At 34.3% G+C, this 19,807-nt stretch overlaps 1 protein-coding gene across 2 annotated transcripts in view; it reads left to right on the top strand.

Annotated features, from left to right (window-relative positions):
- LOC145256183 (neo-calmodulin) overlaps positions 1 to 19,807 on the top strand; it is a 257,149-nt gene that overhangs the window by 219,532 nt on the left and 17,810 nt on the right. For both annotated transcript variants that reach the window (XM_080114771.1, XM_080114772.1), the window contains 2 exons: positions 17,699 to 17,842; positions 19,312 to 19,554. In XM_080114771.1, coding sequence (XP_079970897.1) covers positions 17,699 to 17,842; positions 19,312 to 19,554 — 387 coding nt within the window. The remainder of the gene's footprint in view (positions 1 to 17,698; positions 17,843 to 19,311; positions 19,555 to 19,807) is intronic.

Below are 19,807 nucleotides of genomic sequence, written 5' to 3'. Positions count from 1 at the left end.
ATTCAAATTAATTCAACGCTTTTGTAAGGGAACTCACTCACACACACACATATACATATATATATATATATACATATATATATATATACATGCATGTGGATCTCTGTGTTTATATATACAGAGATCCATATGCATGTATATTATTATGACAAAATGTAAGCTTTACACGCTCCTACTGTACAATGGAATGTTGGTCAGATCTCAAATAAATCTGCTTCACAATCACTATGAAAATAAAACCCTGTGTTCGAAATTAACGTAGTTTTCCCATGGGACAGTTGATGAAGAAACGTTAAACATTAAGGAGAGCATGTAGTGATTTCAAACAACAGCCGATGGAAGGATGTCCTCCATTATATGAGGGAATGACATTGAAATGCATTCATCGGAGTTTAAAACCGCAGTGTCTGATTTTGTCACAGAGACATTAAGATATGCTCAAAAGCAAAACCATGGTTGGTTTTATGAAAAGGATCTAACCAGCTTCTCTTTGCTCAGTAATATTCATAAAACCCATTCAGTGTTGATTATCCACAGAAATGTTTCAAGTGAAAAAAAAGTTGTCAAAATCTAGGTGCCGGTATGCCAAACAAAACTGGTGAAAGTTGAAAGCTCACGCCTTATAAAGTGCAACGGATACGCGCCATTGTATCTTCCTTACCAAAATTTCAAATGAGACTTAAGTTTATATTAAAGACGGTATCTCCAAAGTTTGCATCAAATGGCATTCTCCTTACCGATAAAAAGTAATTACTAATTGCTGGGATGAAAACTTTTTAAAATAGATCAGAAAGTGATTGAGAATCAACCTCATAAGTCAACAATCGAGAATATATATATATATATATATATATATATATATATATATATATATATATATATATATATATATATATATATATATATATATATATTATGTCTCGGCGTTTTCTGTGGTTATTTAAAAACAAGGTAAGTAAAACATATAAAGTATTCATTTTAATAAATATCTTTATGCTTAGAATTATTATATTCGTGTTAGCATGTATATATAAACACCCTAAAATGTATGATTTTGACTTATATTTTCGTGATAATTTTATTTAAGTCTCGTAAATCAGTGAAAATGTATGTATTTAGTGAGCAAGATGGATTTCCAATACTTGCCATAGAATCGATGACGTCATCATTTTCTGCATATTTTCTGAAGCAGATTATAGGCATTGTTTATTAATGGATAAAATAAATATGACTTCAGCATAGATATTGGAAAAATTCCCAGAGCGTGTAATGCATTATTTTCTGATTTTATTAAATGAAATAGGACGTATGAAAATAATTTTCCGAATTCTCTAGCCAACAGTCGCAATAGAAAAATGTAATCTTAACGAAGCAATATTGAAAACCGCTGAAACCAATGAATTGTTGTTTTCCTTTTGCTATACAGCAGGGACATTCATTTTTTATGGACAAAGAGTAGTATCTGTTCTGATGCTACACTTAGTCTATTGTGTCTACGAGGCAAATATCGGTCTATATTAAATCAATTATTTTTTGTTGCAACTCAGAGTTCTCCTCGTTTTAGGCAGCGTGATGTCGCTCACATTAAGAACCGAACTTATGTAAAAAATTTGGTCTTGTGCGGAGGCAAAGACCGTTTTAAAATAATTATATTATTATGTAAAAACCTATTCTTAAACTAGCACGAGTAGGGGCCTAATTAAAAAAAAATTCTTTCCTCTAACAATCTAATAAACACAACTACTGGTAAAAAGTAATCCAACTCGCGAAGTGTAAACCCCTTAAAAAGAGTCAAGTTTTCGTATCTTAGCGACTTGTGTTTGTGTTTAGAGAGGTACGAAGGGAATCTTCGCCTATGCCTATTGTCGGCCTATGGTCAAGGAATATTTTTGAGCTGAGGTGACAATATAGTGTAATCAACTTTAAAAAAAGTAAATCTAGTAGGATGATAAGATATAACACAGTAAGGTTTTATGCTAGTCGTATGCGCAGACAGCCATGTTGGGGTAAGCTTATCTGTTCTTTTATGTAACGATCTGCTGTTCTTAAAATAGTGCATGGAAGTGTAATATGTATAGCAAGCTAGAAGGTTCGGACTAAACTGTTATTCCGATGTACGATAAAGAATAAGAAAGCATGTATTAAATTGATATGTAATCGTTATGTATTATGTATTAAAAAGTATTATGGTGAAAGCTACATACGGTAAAGTAACCCAAAAATGAAGAGGAAGCGATGAGTTAGGATTACTGAGGAGGAGAAATTAGCATCATAGCGAAAGATTTGGCTACTCTCTCAGTGTGATTACGTATTTAAAAGAATACGTGTTATGGAGAAGGAAATAGGAATTGCAATAAAAGGATAAAATTAACGTAATGAGGGCTAGGAAAAGGCTTTAGTAGTAAGTGATGAGCGTAAAAGTTGTGCGTAGGAAGTGTTACTTATAATGTAATACTGTCGAAAGTGGCACAGGAAAAAATGGCCCTATTTAATTATATATATATATATATATATATATATATATATATATATATATATAAATTACGTTGACAAGAAAGTTCTTGCGGTTTTCAACTTTAAAATTAAAATGAACATATCTCGACTAAAACAAAAATTTATTGATCAAAATAAAAACCATCAGAATCAACAAACTTTTCCCACGCAAAACAAGTGTATTTATGTCAGTAACGTAAAAATCTTGCAGTCTGGTGGGGATGAAGTCGCTGAAGGTGTTTTTGACATAGTTTACGTTTTTTAATTATTTCTCACGCAGTCGTTTTTTATGCATTTCATCAATTTGTAACAGTACTTCGCCGTAATGGTTTCGCCTGCATTCAAACAAATGTTTGGTGGAACTCTCGCTTTGGAAAGTGCTGTGGAGCTTCTTCGGCATCTAACCACTCGGCTAAGTGTCACCGGTTTTCATCGCAAGTCACAATCCGGTGGAGAAACGGATAGTTCTTGTTGAGTAAAATAAGGGAAGAATATAACGATGTTTCTTTTTTGAGGGGGTCGTTGTTCGATCGGTGAGGCATGCATTTATCAAGTATTTTGTCTTTCTATTCTCTCTCAAGTGGTTGGAAATCGTCGTATACGTTACGTCTAATTCAGAAGCAAGTTCTCGAACAGTTGTACGTGGATTGGTTTTTACTAACGCTCTTAATTGACCGTTGTTAACATTCGATGGCTGACCACTACGTTCATCATATTCAAGACTCTCTTCGACGCCAGGAAATTTCTTAAACCACCGTTGTGTTGGGCGTTCAGTGCTGGGCCAAACGCTTCGTTGATATCGTGAGCTGTTTCAGCAGCTTTTCGGATAGCTTGAATTGAAACAAGAAAATTGCGCGATTTTTTTGTATCTCGTATTCAACGTTCTGAAAAGAGGACATACTTGTTTAAAAGCTATTGTAATTTAAACGATTCGATAATGTAAAATGATATATAATTTAATGGTATTATTGCGAAAACTTATTTAAAAATATATCATGTGAAATCAAAATTTAAAATTCCAATAGAACTTATTTTCAGCCAAATATATGCACACACACATATATATGCATGTATATACATTTGTATGCATGGTTCTATATATAAAGAGAGAGTGAGAGAGAAAAAGATTAAGAGATTTTTTTTATTACATTTTCACCCCAAACAAGGCACATTGCCACTTTGGTGTAGGGGACTACTATCAGGGGAAACAACTACTGGGGTACTATGTAGGGATTTGGGCAGCAAGATGTTGGTTCACGTTGCACTTGAACTTCTGCATGTCAGTACAGTTGGGGAAGCAGTGACCTGGAATGGAATTCCAAAGTCTAGCGGTTCTGGGGAAGAAACTACCGGAGTAGAAAGATCTTTTACATCTAGGGATCTCTACAGTGTGGGGTGGGATTTTGCAGCTTGTCGGGTCTGTCGAGGGTGTTCACGTCGTGGGGGCACAAGTGCTTGCAGTTCATCAGAGCATTCACCATTAAAATACTTGTAGAACAGGCAGAGGGAGGCAACGTTTCGTCGATGAGACAGAGGCTGAAGCTTAGATGCCAGTTTAGGGCCTATCAGATTTGCGACTCTCTTTTGAACCCTGTCAAGGAGCTAGAGACTAGTAGCCGATGCACCAGCCCAAATATGACAGTAATACTCCATACATGGGCGAATGGTGGCCTTATAGAGGTACAGGATACTTTCGGGTGTTAGTAGTTTTCTAGCACGGTAGAGAGAGCCCACATTCATTGCAGCGGCCCTGGCAATGCCCTCGATGTAATTGTTCCAACTCATGTTTCCTGTGAACGTTAGGCCAAGGAGTTTGAAAGACGTACTCTCAGATAAAGAGTCGTTGGCCATTGCTATAGGTGGTAGAGAAGGTATCTTGTAATTATTTAATGAAACCAGTTTAGTCGGCGGCATTGAACGTGACCATACATTTTTGTCCCCATTCCACTACTGATTGGAGGTCATCCTCTAGTGTTTTTGCCATTACTTTAGATATATGTTCATTTGTTTTCCTGTCGTGCCTGCTATAGAGTGTGGTGTCATCAGCATATATACCCATCTCAGAAGCAATTTTGTCGGGGAGATCATTTATGAATATCAGGAACAGTAGATCTCTGCGGCACTCCCGCATTTATATCATATTGTTTAGATGTACGACCGTCGAGGACAACCTGGATTTTTCTCTTATCTAAGAAGGATTTAATTATGTTAAATATTCTACCAGTGAGACCGTATGATCTAATCTTCCTGAGGAGACTCTCATGCCATACCCTGTCAAAAGCCTTACATATATCTAGAGCTACCGCTCTGCCCTCTCCCGCTTTGTCCAGTGAATGGTATATGCGTTCAGAGATTACAGTGAGGATGTCTGCTGTGGAACGGGCTTGTCTAAATCCATATTGTTGGTCGGTCAGAAGTTTAGCATCTGTAAGGTGCTGGACTAGAGCATGGTTAATTAAGGCCTCAAATATTTTGGCAAAACGTGGGAGGAGGCTAATAGGGCGATAATTTAATGGGTCAGTTCTTTCGCTAGAATTCTTGAATACTGGTACAACAGAAGCAGTTTTTCAACAGCCCGGAAAGCAAGATTCATTAAGGCATTTGTTGTATAGTTTGGAGAGAACTGAAGCTACTTCGGCTGAGCACTTTTTTAATAGCACAGCTGGGATGAGATCGGGTCCACATGCTTTTGAAGTGTCAAGGTTTTTTATGATAACATGCACCTGAGCAGGGGTGATTTTCAGGTCGTCTAGCGTGGCGTCTGTCCGCATAGGAAATTGAGGTAGGGGTGGTTGGAAGGGTCCAGTGTGGAGTTTGACGCAAACCGACTGGCAAGCATGTTAGCCTTTTCTGTTGCTGCGCAAACAACCTCGTGATTGTTGGTTAGTGGGGGAATTGGTATTGCCCATTATTTACTACACTGTTGTAGATTTTCCAGAAGTCACGAGTTCCTAGTTTTTGTGCTTCGATGCGCTTTTTAGTGGTTTCCTTAAATTCCCTCTTAGCTGTCGCTATTTCTTTCTTAACGTTACTTATGTACTTCTGTCTGTTTGAACTGGTCTTATGTCGGTTAAACCTGCGGAATGCATGCTGCCTTTGAGAAATGGCAGTTGCGCAAGTCGAAGTAAACCATTGGGGAGAGTGGGGCTTGCTATAGAATTTCCGCATGGGAACATGCGCTTCGATTGCAGTTTTGAACCATTCAGTGGTCTCGTTTGCACACTGTTCAGCAGGAAGAGAAAAAATATTTCCCCATGGGGCGTCTCTGATAAGATCTCTTATGGCTTCCCAGTCAGCCTTTTTATAATATCTCGTTGTTTTGAGCACTGGCTCTTCAGTTTTGGGTCTAGAGATTAGGGCGATTTCAACCATTATCACCGCATGATCAGCGTTCCCAAGTGGGTTGTCGGCTTTCGTTATACAATCATTAGGAACTGTGGTCAAAAACAGATCTAAAAGTGATGCGTGTTGTTCTTCCTGATCAGGGATACGGGTTGAAAAAGTAACAATTTGTGATAGGGAGTGAGATATAGAGAAGCTATGAGTTGTGATGCCCGCTGCATCTGTGTAAGTAGAGAATCCAAGCCAGTTTTTGTGATGGACATTAAAGTCACCAAATACATGTACTTGGGCGCTAGTGTTGAAGGAGAGTGCTTTGTCCATGCTGTCAGATACTTTGTTTATTATGGTGCAGTCTTGGGTCGAGGGAGAGCGGTAGAGAAAGTAAAAGTAGCTAATGTTGTGTTGCATAATTAGTCTAAAACACATAAAGGCTTGATCATCCATTTCTAGGTTTGTTTCTCTAGTCAAGGGAAGGGTATTACGAATGTAAACTCCAAGTCCGTGCATATATCTGTCAGAGTCCTTACGGCAGAGTGGAAGATATCCAGGCATATTAAAGTAGTTAGAGGGGATGGAGGAGTGTAGGTTAGTCCCACTTAGTGCTAAGATTTGGAGATAAGTACATTAATCAATGCATAAAACACAATACATTCATAGGAAAATATGAAACATTATTTGAGTAAGAAAAAACGATTAAAAGTAAGTAAAAAAATTTTTGTTTATATGTTATATTTATTTTTTTTTTTTACATTGAACTACTATTTGTTAGCTCCTTATATCAAGTAGCGTCATGCCTTGTCTAGGGCGATTTTCTATAAGTAAAATTGACTGTAGTGAAGTTTGTTTTGTGGATGTATATTTTGAAACAATGGAGTATAAATTAACCCATGAATGGGACTTTGACAATTATGGACGCGGAAATAATAACAACTATGGCGTGACTCCATATCCCTCAAACCTTACGAATTGGGACCTTGACACAAGATATACTTCATTACAATGATAGTTATGTTATTTATAATAGTAAATTTCATCATGTAACCTCTATTTTATTAGGTTTTTGAATCGCGCAGATTCTTTTATTTTTGTTACATTGTCTCGTTTTCTTTTCTTTTTCAATATTTACAGCCATTTAACAATAGACGCAGTTTTATTCGGATAGAAGATGAAGATAGCCGCTATTTTTAGACCACCGTTTTTAACATTTGCAACCGGCATATTGTTTCGCCTTGTTTTAAACTTTACTCCCAAATCATTAATCATCAAAAGGCGACTAAATTAATAATCAAAGTTTTATAAAAATTGTATTAGCTGAGCAATGAAAATGCCATTTGAACTTAAGCGTCACAGAGTAACCAACTGAAAGAGAGAGAATACAAAAAACATGTCAATTGTATTTGAATCTTTAGACTATTACTTTCATATTAGATATTATTCTCACTAAGTTTCAGCCGATTTAACTTGCGTCCTCATTCAGTTTCTTCTTGTCAAATTCAGTAATTGGAGTACGAGATTTAATTAATCCACGAAGTTGGATAGGGCACTTTCTGTTGTTCACTGATGAATATTTACATGAACACACACACACATATATATATATATATGTATATATATACACACATATATATGCATATATATATGCATGTATATATATATATATATATGAATATTTATATGTATATGTATGCGTGTTTATGTGTGTGTGTGCGAATGCAAAGCCGGTTCGGCGTTGCCCGATCGTAAAATACACTTAAATATGATATTTTTAATTCATGCATATTACGTATGCATTATTATAGAGCCAATACTCAATATTTCATTTTATTGTATTTAATTGTATATTATATAGAGTAGTGATTCCAAAAGATTAAAAATGACTGGTTTTTCATTAGTTAAAATTGAAAGCAAGATATTTAGTACCACAACCTTAGTCATTACCGTTTGAGTTATAGTCAAAAAAGTTAAACGTTAAAAATATAAGGCCTATTTGCGCATGCGTACAATTAAACAAGTTTGCAAATGCAAGTTTTGCATCCTGTAATTTACAATGTTTCTCTTACCTGTCTTTATTTCTATCGCTTTCTTTTTCTCTGCTCATTTATGTGGCTCTCTTTTTTTCTGACTTTCTCCCACCCTTCTCTCTATTTACCTACCAGTATATTGTCTGTTTCTCTTACTACTTTGGCTCCCTCTTTTATATTTTCGTTTTACTCTTTCTCTTTTTATCCTTTGATCTAACCTTTTTACCTCTCTTTCTCTCTCTATTTTCTTTCGATATCTCTTTCTGACCTCTCTTTGTATATATCTGATATAAAACCTCTCTTTTTGTCTCAATCACGGTTTCTTTATTTCTCTCTCTTTGATTTATAATTTCTTTCTTATTTCTTTCTTTTTTTATTTTGTCTTTTCCCTATTTGCCTCTCTCGCATTTTTCTTAATTACAACATATTGATCCGCAAACTATCCTACTCTTCTCATTTTCCTTTAGGGTTTCTTCCTCCCAAACACTATCTCATTCTCAACTGTTTCTTCTCATGTCTGTCTGAAAGTCTATCGTCAAATGCTTCAACTTCTCAATTTCGTTGCCTGTCTAACCTCTCTTACTATCCCATCATCTATCTCTTCCCCTTTTATTCTTTCTTTTCCTGTCTCTCTCTCTCTTTCTCTCTCTCTCTCTCTATATATATATATATATATATATATATATATATATATGTGTGTGTGTGTGTGTGTGTGTGTGTGTGTGTGTGTGTGTGTACATAATGTATATAAATATATTAGTCTTCCTTATGTCCCTTTATCTCATTTAGTCGACGTTGCCAAGTCTCTTTGGTTTTTCCTCTGTCTCACTTCCTTATTTTACTCTTTTCTGTGCTTTTATGTCTCATACCTCTCTTCATCGCTGATCATGTATCCCATTCTCTGTTCACCCTCGTACCTTTTCATCTCTTTTCTCTCTTTTCTTTTTTCCTATGCCCATTTCATGATAATTCCATTTCTTTCTTTCTCGCTCCTGCTATCCTCAGATCCCTCTATCAGCCTCCTACTCTATGTCTTTATCACTTACCATCTCGCTCTCAACATGTTCCTATCCATATCTGGCCTTTCTTTATCCTTTAATCCATCATTCTCTCCCTTGTTTTTAATACTCTTTTGACCGAATTCCATTTTCAACCCCGATGAGTCATATTTTCATTTCTGTTTTTACGAAGCATTTGTCATGTCAAGTGGAAATCGAAATGATTTGCAATTTGCTGAACGAATATTTATTTAACGAATTCAAAACGGAAACATAAACAAAAGAAAATATTTTGGTTTTCCTTTTAATTTTTATTTGATGTTTTCGTCAGTGTATGTACTCGAATTGTTCTTGAGAATTGCTGATTGGATCACTGAACAAATATAATAGCCAATAGAATTATTTTTCATTTGTTTCTTGTAGCCTTTCTCAAATTTTAAATTTCCGGGAGTTTGAACCTTCCTTGTTTTTTTTGTTTGTTTGCTTGTTTTTTGTTTTTTGGGGTTTTTTTTTGTTTTTTCACTTCTCGTGTTTTTTTATTTTTTATTTGTAGAAAATATAACGCGGTCTTTCATTTTTACCGAAACAAGAGCGAAATTAAAAATTGATTTCCTTTCAACTATTCACATTCATATCTCTATTTATATAAAGTTAGATGTGTGTATATTTTTATATATTTATTTGAACAGTATTCAAGCCTAAACTAAATGCCTATCATTAAGAATTTGGAAGCTACTAGGCATAAAGTTTATAATGTAGATTATATTTAGTTTAAATGAGGCGTTTTTTCTAGGGCAATTGCGCTTGATAGGGCATGGCCTAAAGGCCTAATTGAAATCATTTCTCTTTGATAGCTTCATAAGAGTAGTAGTTGATAGGCAAAAATCAGAAGCTCTCAGTATTAATGCTGGAGCCCCTCAGTGGTCCATCCTGGACCCAACTCTCTTCCTGATCTACATCAATGATCTTCCAAATCACATCCTTACATCATTCGTAGACATTTATGCTGAAGACACTACCATCTATGGTAGAACTTCAAAGACCGTAAACGACCAAGTTCTCTCTGACTCTCTCTCTCTCTCTCTCTCTCTCTCTCTCTCTCTCTCTCTCTCTCTCTCTCTCTCCTCTGATCTTGAACACGTAGTACAATGGGGAAAAAGTGTCTGGTTACTTTTAATGCATCTTAAACCAAGCTTCTATTTTTACATCATCCCCATCTGGCATCAATTAAAATGAATGAATTTCGTCTTGAGGAGGCTCTATGTTTTGACCTTTACTCCTAATCTGAAATTGAACATGTACATAAAATCTGTTGCCAAGATCACTGGAAAAATGGGGGGGGGGTAATCGTTCTACAGGTCTGTTAGATATCTCACTGCTGATGCAATTCTCTATCAATATAAAAGCAAGGTGTTCAAGGATAGAGTACTGTTGCCACATCTGGGCAGGAGCTTCTAGAAAGGCTTATCCTGCCTTGACAGAGTTCAAAATAGACTTCTGAGCCTAGTGAGGGATGACATTTTCTCTCCCCTGCAACCTCTTTCCCACATAAGAGCCGTTTGTTATTTTCATGGCAAGTACTCGTCTGAGCTTCAATCTATGGTCCCCCCTCGCCGAATTTTCACGAGGAACACTCGTCTATCTGAAACCACTGTCAATAATTTCCCCACACTCTTTATCTGTGCCAAAACCTAAGCGTACATTCCATGAACAAAGCTTGTTTCTTAGAACTGCACGACATAAGTTTATAGAATGTAGAAGTAATTGTAAGAGATAAATAACGACAGCAAAAAGAGAATATACCGAAACCACCAAAAAATGTCTCGACGCACAGAAATTAAGCACCCGAGATTTTTAGAAACTCTAAAACAGTATAGTAAATAATGGGCAATCAACAATCCCCCCGCTATCAAACAATTATTAGGTTTCCAGTCGGTTTGTCTTAAACTTCACATTGGACCAAACGAACCACTCCCTCCTTGACTTTCCTTTGCAGACGCCACTCTAGATGATCTTCCTAGGTGAATATCATAAAAAACCTTGACACCTTAAAAGCCAGTGGACCCGATCTCATCTCAGCTGTGCTATGTAAAAAGAATGCTTCGCCAAGATTGCTCCAGATCTCTTAAAACTTTACAACAAATGCCTTAAGAAATCTTACTTTCCTCACTTCTGGAAAAATGCTTCTGTTGTACCTGTTTTCAAGAATTTTGGCGAAAAGTATCGCCTCATAAGCGTCCTTCTACTTTTCGCCAAAATATTTGATTACTTAATGCTTAAAGCTGTAGTCCATCACCTTAGAGCATTTAAATTTCTAACCGACCAACAATATGAATTTAGGCAAGCTCACTAAACAGCAGATACCTAACTGTAATCTCTAAACGTATACACCATACACTTGACTAAGCAGAAGAGAGGAGAGCGGTAGTCCTAGATATAGTATTCTCAGGAAAATCAGATCATACGGTATTACTGAACGATAATTAACATAATAAAATCCTTCTAATGTAAGAGAAGAAGCCAGGTTGGCTTCGACGGTCTAACATCCAAACAATATGATATTAATGCGGGAGTACCTCAGAGGTCTATCTTTGGGTGTTTATTATTCCTAATATTCATAAATGACCTCCTTGATAAAATTGTCTCTGAGATGGGTATATTTTGCTGATGACACCGCGCACTATAGCAGGCACGAGGGGAAAACAAACGAACACATATCTAATAAAATGGTAGACAGACTAGAGGAAAATTTCCCATCTGTAGTGGAATGGGGACAAAGATTGATGGTTACATTCAATGCTGCCAAGACTAAGCTTGTTTCCTTCAATAATTACAAGAAACTTTCTCAATCACCAACAGCAATGGCTAAAGATACATTACTTGAACGTATTCTTTTAAACTCGTCGGCCTAACGTTCACAGAGAACATGAGTTAGACCATTGAAGGTATTGCCAGGGCCGCTGCTAGAAAGCTACTTACGCCTAAAAGTATCCTGTACCTCTATAAGGTCACCATTAGCCCATGTATTAAGTATTGTCGTCACATTTGGGCTGGTGCATCTGCCACTAGTCTCTCACTCCTGGATAGGGTTCAAAAGAGAGTTGCCAAGCTCTCAGGTCCTGAACTGTCATCTAAGCTTCAACCTCTGTTCCATTCATGAAATGTTGCAACCCTCTGACTGTTCTACAAGTATTTTAATTGTGACTGCTCCGGCTAACTACAAGCACTTCTACACCCACGACATAAATACCCCCGACAACCCGCCAAGCAGTAAAGTCCCACCCTAGACAGTAGAGATCCCTAGATGTAAAAATGCCTTCTACTCCAATAGTTTCTTCTTCAGAACTACTAGACTTTCGAACTCCCTTCCGGTATTCTGCTTTCCCAACTGTACTGACATGCAGAAGTTCAAGTGTAATGTGAACAGACATCTTGCTGCTCATCTCCCTACATAGTATCTCTCAAACTTATGCCCCGATAGTAGGCCCCTGCATCAAAGTGTACTGTACCTTGTTTGGATGTGAAAATTGAATAAAAAATATAGTATAATTACTGTATCTTTTGTAGCATTTTTCCTACTGGCAATAACGTTTGGATTCGTGAACTACTGCTTTCAATTGTCAAGCTCAACGTATATTACCTTATTCTGATCGTAATTCTTAAGAGATAAGTTAATTCCTAAAGCATTTATAATTTCTTTGCATGTCTTTTCATATTCAAAAGACCAGCCTAATGTTTATATTCTATAAATAATTTATCGACTTAGTTTTAATGCGTTCATTCTCTTATTGAATTATTGTATGAATTCAAAAATCTACAAACATCTTGTACTATTAACATACGTGTTAGAGGAGATGCATTTTGATTTCTGTTGATTTAATTGTTTCTGGCTTTTGACACTTTCAATCAAGTATTGTCGCACGTGTTTCATTGTTGTAACTACCTGATTTATCAATAATTAAGTTAATGTCGCGTTATTTAATTTTACTAAATACTATTTCACATCATTCTAGATTATGGCTTTTCATCAAAATATAACATTAACCACGTTAAAATCACTCAACATGGGTGTCAAATAGTTGTTAAAACATTTCTACTGCTACTTTTATATATATAAGAAATCAAAACGCTGTGTGCGGTTATAGTTTAAAAGTTATGGAGATTCTTTTTTAATATTGTATTTGCAGGTAGGTCTCTGATCAATCAAGTTTTAAGAATAATTTTCAGCCAATTAAATTGAGATATATATTTTCAGTAGTATGTAATGTGTTTTTGCAATATTTTAAACGATCGTTTATTTTAGTTGGGTAATGGACACGAATCTGATTTTGACATAAATCGTGATGTGGCACAAGAATAAAGAGCCTTTTGGGTGGGGGGCTGAAGCTCCAGATATTCAAAAGCTTCTAGCTGACCTTAGTTGTACTTGAGGCAGACAAGTATAGTAAAAAAGTGTTATGGAAAACATGGTGAATACAACAACTCCTCACTTGATTCAGTCTGATAATCTTTGGCGAATGGCGAAAGCAACCGGGTTAAAAAAAAAGGCAGATCCCTATTGACTAACATTGGCTTCCTAATGGTTTAAATTCAGAAAAAAACTCTCTCACATCTTCTCTTTATCTCTTATTTCGTAATCATGAGAGAAATAGATGATCAATTTGATTTGGACGCCGTTACTGAAGGTCGCAAGCAATTGAAATTGAGACTCGGTTCCGAGAAGTTGGAATTTGGACGCCGTTCGAAGCGTCTGTAAATAGTAAAGATATAATTGCGGTCGGCGACGAATAGGTCTGTTACGTGCCCCTAAATCCCAAATTTAAAAATGTTCTTTTATCAAATTGAAATAAATAAATTTATATTTTTTATTAAAAAAAAAATGATGCGTTGTAAACTTATTTCACATAGCGTTCACTTTCAGCAGCATAGTCCAGATAATGAATTCATCACGGGAGAATTAATCACGATGAAAACCCTGCTACTAATGACGCTGGAAACTCAAGTAAAGGCTTGTCCAGCAGACGTAGGATACTCCATATCAACTCGTTGATCGAGAAGGGATGTCGCTTATCATTTAACCCCCAGGGAGCTCGTGTGCCACGCCCAGGATGTAACACCGTTTACAGAAATGTCCCCACGATATGAGCAATCGAAGCCTCTCTTCTAGAAACAAAACATAGCTTCTAATAGGATTCTCTAATACACTATAATGTCTTTCACTTAAAAGTTATTTTTCTAATGCAACTCGACTTGTAAAACGTGTTTTTTGTTTACGCCATATTTTTAATAAAGAGTATCCATTTTACATCATAGAAAATGATCATTTAATTTTCTTTTTAAATTCAATATAATTTTTAAAGCTGCCTTATTCTATTAAAACTGTATTTATTTTTAGGTTGCATAAAGCAATAGACTACATCCAAACCGTTCTGAATACATTTGAATAAAAGTTTAAACTAAAAGCATACGTCAATGATAGATCCTTGGCGTATGCTTTCAGTTTAAACTTTTATTCTATACTAGATATTCCGTGGGATATTTTATAAATAATTAATGTTAGTGTTGCAATAATAATCAACGTTATATTATCTATTGTCATCAAGATTTTAACATATAACACTTGAGTCTTCCGTTTACACATACCAATGCTTCTTTCATTACAATAAAGATGTTTGCATTTTATTTGTGGGACGGAAATTGGGAATGCAGTGTCCACGAACATCGCAGGAGTTTTGATAAGTTGCTTTCCAATAGTTCTGCGCCAACGCTTTGAATTTAAACACCCACCAAACACCGGCATAAATGTCGCTGCGTTGGAACAATTTGAGAATGATATCTATGCTTTTAAGATAAGGTTTTATTCTGATTTTATTGCAAAAAGACGAATTTACAAGCTGAAATGAATGACTGACATATGTAATAAAGAAGCAGTTTTTGTGCTTTAAAAAATAGAATTTATTCCCATACGAATAATTTCATAAGACAAATGCTATGCCTCTATGAGTCTTAATTGGTAAAAGTTCGTATCTCTACACATGCGTCTGTTATAGTTGGATATCAGTTAAAGACCTAAGGTATGTTATAGTCGTTCTTTAATCAAAAACATCATCCCCCCGCACGCATGTTGTTGCATCAGCTATTCCAAGTTCTGCATCTCCCACTTCCCATCGTTGGGGAGTCTATCAATGCGTCGTGTCTCACACATTGTCTGCGTTAACCGTGATACACAGTTATTCCAAAACAAAGCTGACATTTCTCATAATGACTCTTTGTTTCATAGTTTTAGTGTTAACGGATTTATAGCAGATTCTGTTTTTGTTTTTGCAATGTGGAAGAACTTGTCTTATTTTGACACTACCGTATAGTAGGTTATAATTACATCAATTTTTATAGGTAAGTGTATTTGACTATATTTATAAATAGAATTAAATTTGAACAAAAACCGTTTTTATTTCGTTCTTTTCTTTCGAATCAATGTTCATGAAATAGTTTTTTTTTCTTTTATGTTTGCATTGGGATGTCATAAATATGTTATTCATTGGTATTTTCTAGCGATATATTGTAATTTTAATATTGTATCTTTTTGTGTTTGTTTTAAGAATAATCGTCATCTCATTTCGATGTGCATGCAAGGCGCAAGATATTGCACAAATATCTTTGAGCGTGTCTGCTGTTTACATTTTTCACGTTCATTATTTGTCATGATTGCAAAGGTAGAATAAACTTCTGGATATGTTTGATCAGATAAAGTCATTATTAACGTAAACTGCATTCTCCAAATTATTGGCAATTGTTAAAATTAACTCTTTTATGACCAATGGCTCCAAATATTTTACCATTTGAACATGTAGAACAATAGCTTTAAAGATTCCTTCGTATTCTCGAAAATATGTTGTAAATGTGTTCTTGTTTTAATCTGATCTTTACCTAAATCCTCCATTACAATTGATCACAGCATTCTGATAAAAATTGTAAAGTTATGCATTTTATTTCTCTAAAATACTTTTCTATCAGTTTTGAGAAACATATTTCCTTGTCGATCAATATCTTCTCAACGCTACATTTCAAGTTTCTTTTTTATATGTGGATTTTCCTTTCGTGAACGTTATTTGCATTTTTGTTCGTGAACATAGATTAATAGGAAATAAACCCATGATTACTATGCTGTGCTGCAGTTCGACAATTGATATAAATACAAAGACTTGCATACAAAGTTGTGAAACAACTATATATTCTCCATTCATTGGTTCACAAAGAACAAATACTTAATGTTTAGATTACTCTTTGGACTTAGTATATTTTACTAATAAACGGTGTTTATCAGTTGATAATAATTGCTAGGATCTCTTTATCTTAATCCGTATTTCCCCCCCCTTTTCCCCCTCTCTCTCTCTCTCTCTCTGCATATATATATATGTATATATACATATGTATATATATATATATATCGTCATGTGGTACCGAAATAATCAAATCAGAATGGAATATACAATTTTGTTTGTAAGTGCATACTATCTTTATCTAATATAATATTATTCGTAAACATACAATAAGACATTAATACCGGCTGTTTAAATTGAAATGGGAATTCCGGCGTGTTATAGTAGAGATACCACAAGTACTTGACTTGTCAGTCAGTAATCAAATAACAAAAATAGGTGACTGTAAAAGTTCACATAATTAAAGAAACTCTAAAACTGTAATGTATATAATATAGAATATATAACATAAAATGAAAGAAGAAAAGATAGACGACTTTAAATATTTTAAATCCAAGTAATAAATAATAATGTAATATAAAGAAATAAATAAGAATACATATTACCATGAGAATATATATATAATAACAAGCATAGTTAAATTTCTACTTATTATATTTTTTTATTTTAACATTTTCTAATAATCATTTAGAATAAATTAAAAAACAATGAGTGTACCAAAGGCTTCAGTGAAACCTATAAAACATTTATGATTGTTTGATACAAAAATAAAAATCAGAAAGTATAACCAAGCTTCATAATTCAGTTATGTTTAATAATATTTACTAAAGTGTAAGTATTCCGTAAAAATGCATACACAAAATTTCAACAGACACACACACACACGCACAAACACACACACACACACGCACACATATATATGAACATTATATATACATTATATATATACATCATTATATATACATTATATATATACATTATAAATATACATTATATATATATGTATATATATATGTATATATATATGAATATATGAGATAAGTCACAGATTAGAAATCAAGTGAATTTTCTTGTCAGATATAGCATTGAGCTAATATTTTCTAAACGATCCTACCCAAAAAGGTAAAGCTCAATATTTAAAAATAGAGCAATATATAAGTTTAATGATTAAAGTTAAATTCTCTAGTTTAAAATATATACAAATATATTTAAGTTAAGAATGTATTGTTTGAAAAAATGAACATCTGAAGAAAGGGTATGTTCTTCTTCATATATTCCTTTTTTTAAATAATAAATTCTTAACTTAAATATACTCCTATATATTTTAAACTACAGAATTTAATCTTAACGATTAAACACATTTATATATATATATATATATATATATATATATATACATACATAAAGAGAGAGAAAGGGAAAGAAAATCCTTGTTTTCATAAAACAGAGAGTTATTAATTTACTTTCTTATCCGCTCTTAAATATCGAATATCCTGAATATTGAAGTTTCATTACTTTTCATTTCACCGCATAATTTACCATCTAACTCGAATGCAATATGATCTGATGCCTTGTCTCATTTTTCTATTCTTGACACGTTTTCACAAATTCTATATTATTACAGAATTCAAGGAAGCCTTCAACCTTTTTGACAAAGATGGCGACGGTGCTATCACCACCAAAGAACTCGGGACTGTGATGCGCTCTTTGGGACAAAACCCAACAGAAGCCGAATTGCAGGACATGATCAATGAGGTGGATGTCGATGGTAAGTGGTCGATTATTTTATATTTTATAAACAAAAACCTGCGCACCTTTCTGGCCCAATTCATTACAATTCAGCCTTATTTCCGCAGGAAATAGCCCTTTACGTTTCGTATTTTAGTAATTTGCTAGAACCAAATTAATCAATATGAAACAAAATCACATAGATGTTTTAATATCATATTTTCTATTAAACTCCTTACATTATTATTTTTAGTAGTGTCAGTAGTATTTAAACTCCCTATGAGTTCTCGCACAGATCGTCATCAGAGATTATTCATAGACAACAATTATTATTATTATTATTATTATTATTATTATTATTATTATTAACATCATCATCAGAACCCGATGAAGTTCCAAAGTAGTCGAAACATCAATCCTCACATCAGCAAACAATCTCATTACATAAGCAAGCAATTAGAATGAAGCTGTTTAGACCGTGAATTAAAAAGTAAACATTTTTATTCAAATACTGTTTGAGATATTATTACAAAAAATAGAACTACAATTCGGCATTAATTTTTTTCTAGAAATTTTAATTAATGTGACTTATTTCAGTCAGTCATAATTATGTCACTATGTTTTCTTAATAATTTGATAATTTGGCAAGTAAGTAATAGATTAGATAGAAACATGTTATATGTCAACCTTTTGCTATTTTCCATATTGGTAAGAAAAAGGGGTTCAATTTGCAATGTGATTATATGAGCGAATAAATCAGTAATTAATAATTAATAGTGTTTGCAAAGATCTGATACATTGACCTTAAAAATGCATTGCCTTTACACAACCAATAATGATTGGGAAATTAATATGAATTTCTCTTTCATGTTGACTAAAAAAAATTCAATCAAACTTACAAATTGTCAGAGAAAATATTGCTTGATTATTTACTCTTTTCCTAAATTACAATCCATATCTAAGAATTTTTCTAAATGTTTTTTTATATCTATAAAAACTATATACAAGTATCTAATAAAGATTTTCAAAGGGAAAAAAATATTCAAAGTCGGTTTTAAAATTGGTAAATATGCAACTTCCAAGATAATGAAACTTTGAGTTTCAAGTGTAACAAATGTGTGTTAGTCTAGAAGGATCTATTTCTCGTTGATCGAGGACACAAAACATAAAGTGTAAAACAAGACTGAATACCACACATTATTCCTACCCAAAAGATCAAAAACTCTATGAAGCGTCAGTTAATGTCGCAAGACTTGTCCGTTAACCGAAAGATAGTCACACTTAGCATATAAAAGAAACACTAAACATTTGAACATTTGCCGGAAATTACCATTGCCAAGAAATAATGCATCTCTTCGCAAGACTATTTTATTTCTTCGTCTCTATAAACAGTTTTCGGTTCAATTTCTTAAATACCTCAGCGTTTTCCTTTCATATTTTATTCATTTATATATCTGTTTATTCGTATGTATATATTTTAATCCAGTTGCATGCATTGTTCTTTTACAGGAAGTGGTACAATTGACTTCCCAGAATTCCTGACCATGATGGCGCGAAAAATGCGGGATAGCGACACGGAGGAGGAACTCCGTGAAGCGTTTCGCGTGTTCGATAAGGATGAGAACGGTTACATCTCGGCGGCCGAATTGCACCATGTAATGACCAATTTAGGCGAAAAACTGACGGAAGAAGAAGTCGATGAAATGATTCGAGAAGCGGATATTGACGGCGATGGACAAGTTAACTATGAAGGTTAGTGTTATATAGGGAAAAGAAATCTCGGAGGCCCTGAATGGGTAATCACGATCATGTGTTAAGAATGAGTGAGCAAGCTTTCTTTCTTCTTAATTCTTTTTCTAATAATTCCATTTGCCATCAACAACCCGTCTGAGTTGTTTCGCCATTTTTGCTGATGGACAAGTACAGTGAGAAGCAATCATAATCAGTGTCGTAATGTAGTCATTTCTAAGTTTTTTCTCTCTTAAACATTTCTTATCAATGGTTA

The sequence above is a fragment of the Euprymna scolopes genome, chromosome 32, assembly GCF_053919585.1.
Source record: "Euprymna scolopes isolate OS-2025 chromosome 32, ASM5391958v1, whole genome shotgun sequence".
NCBI classification, from domain to species: domain Eukaryota; kingdom Metazoa; phylum Mollusca; class Cephalopoda; order Sepiida; family Sepiolidae; genus Euprymna; species Euprymna scolopes.
This window is presented reverse-complemented; position numbering and strand designations above follow the sequence as displayed.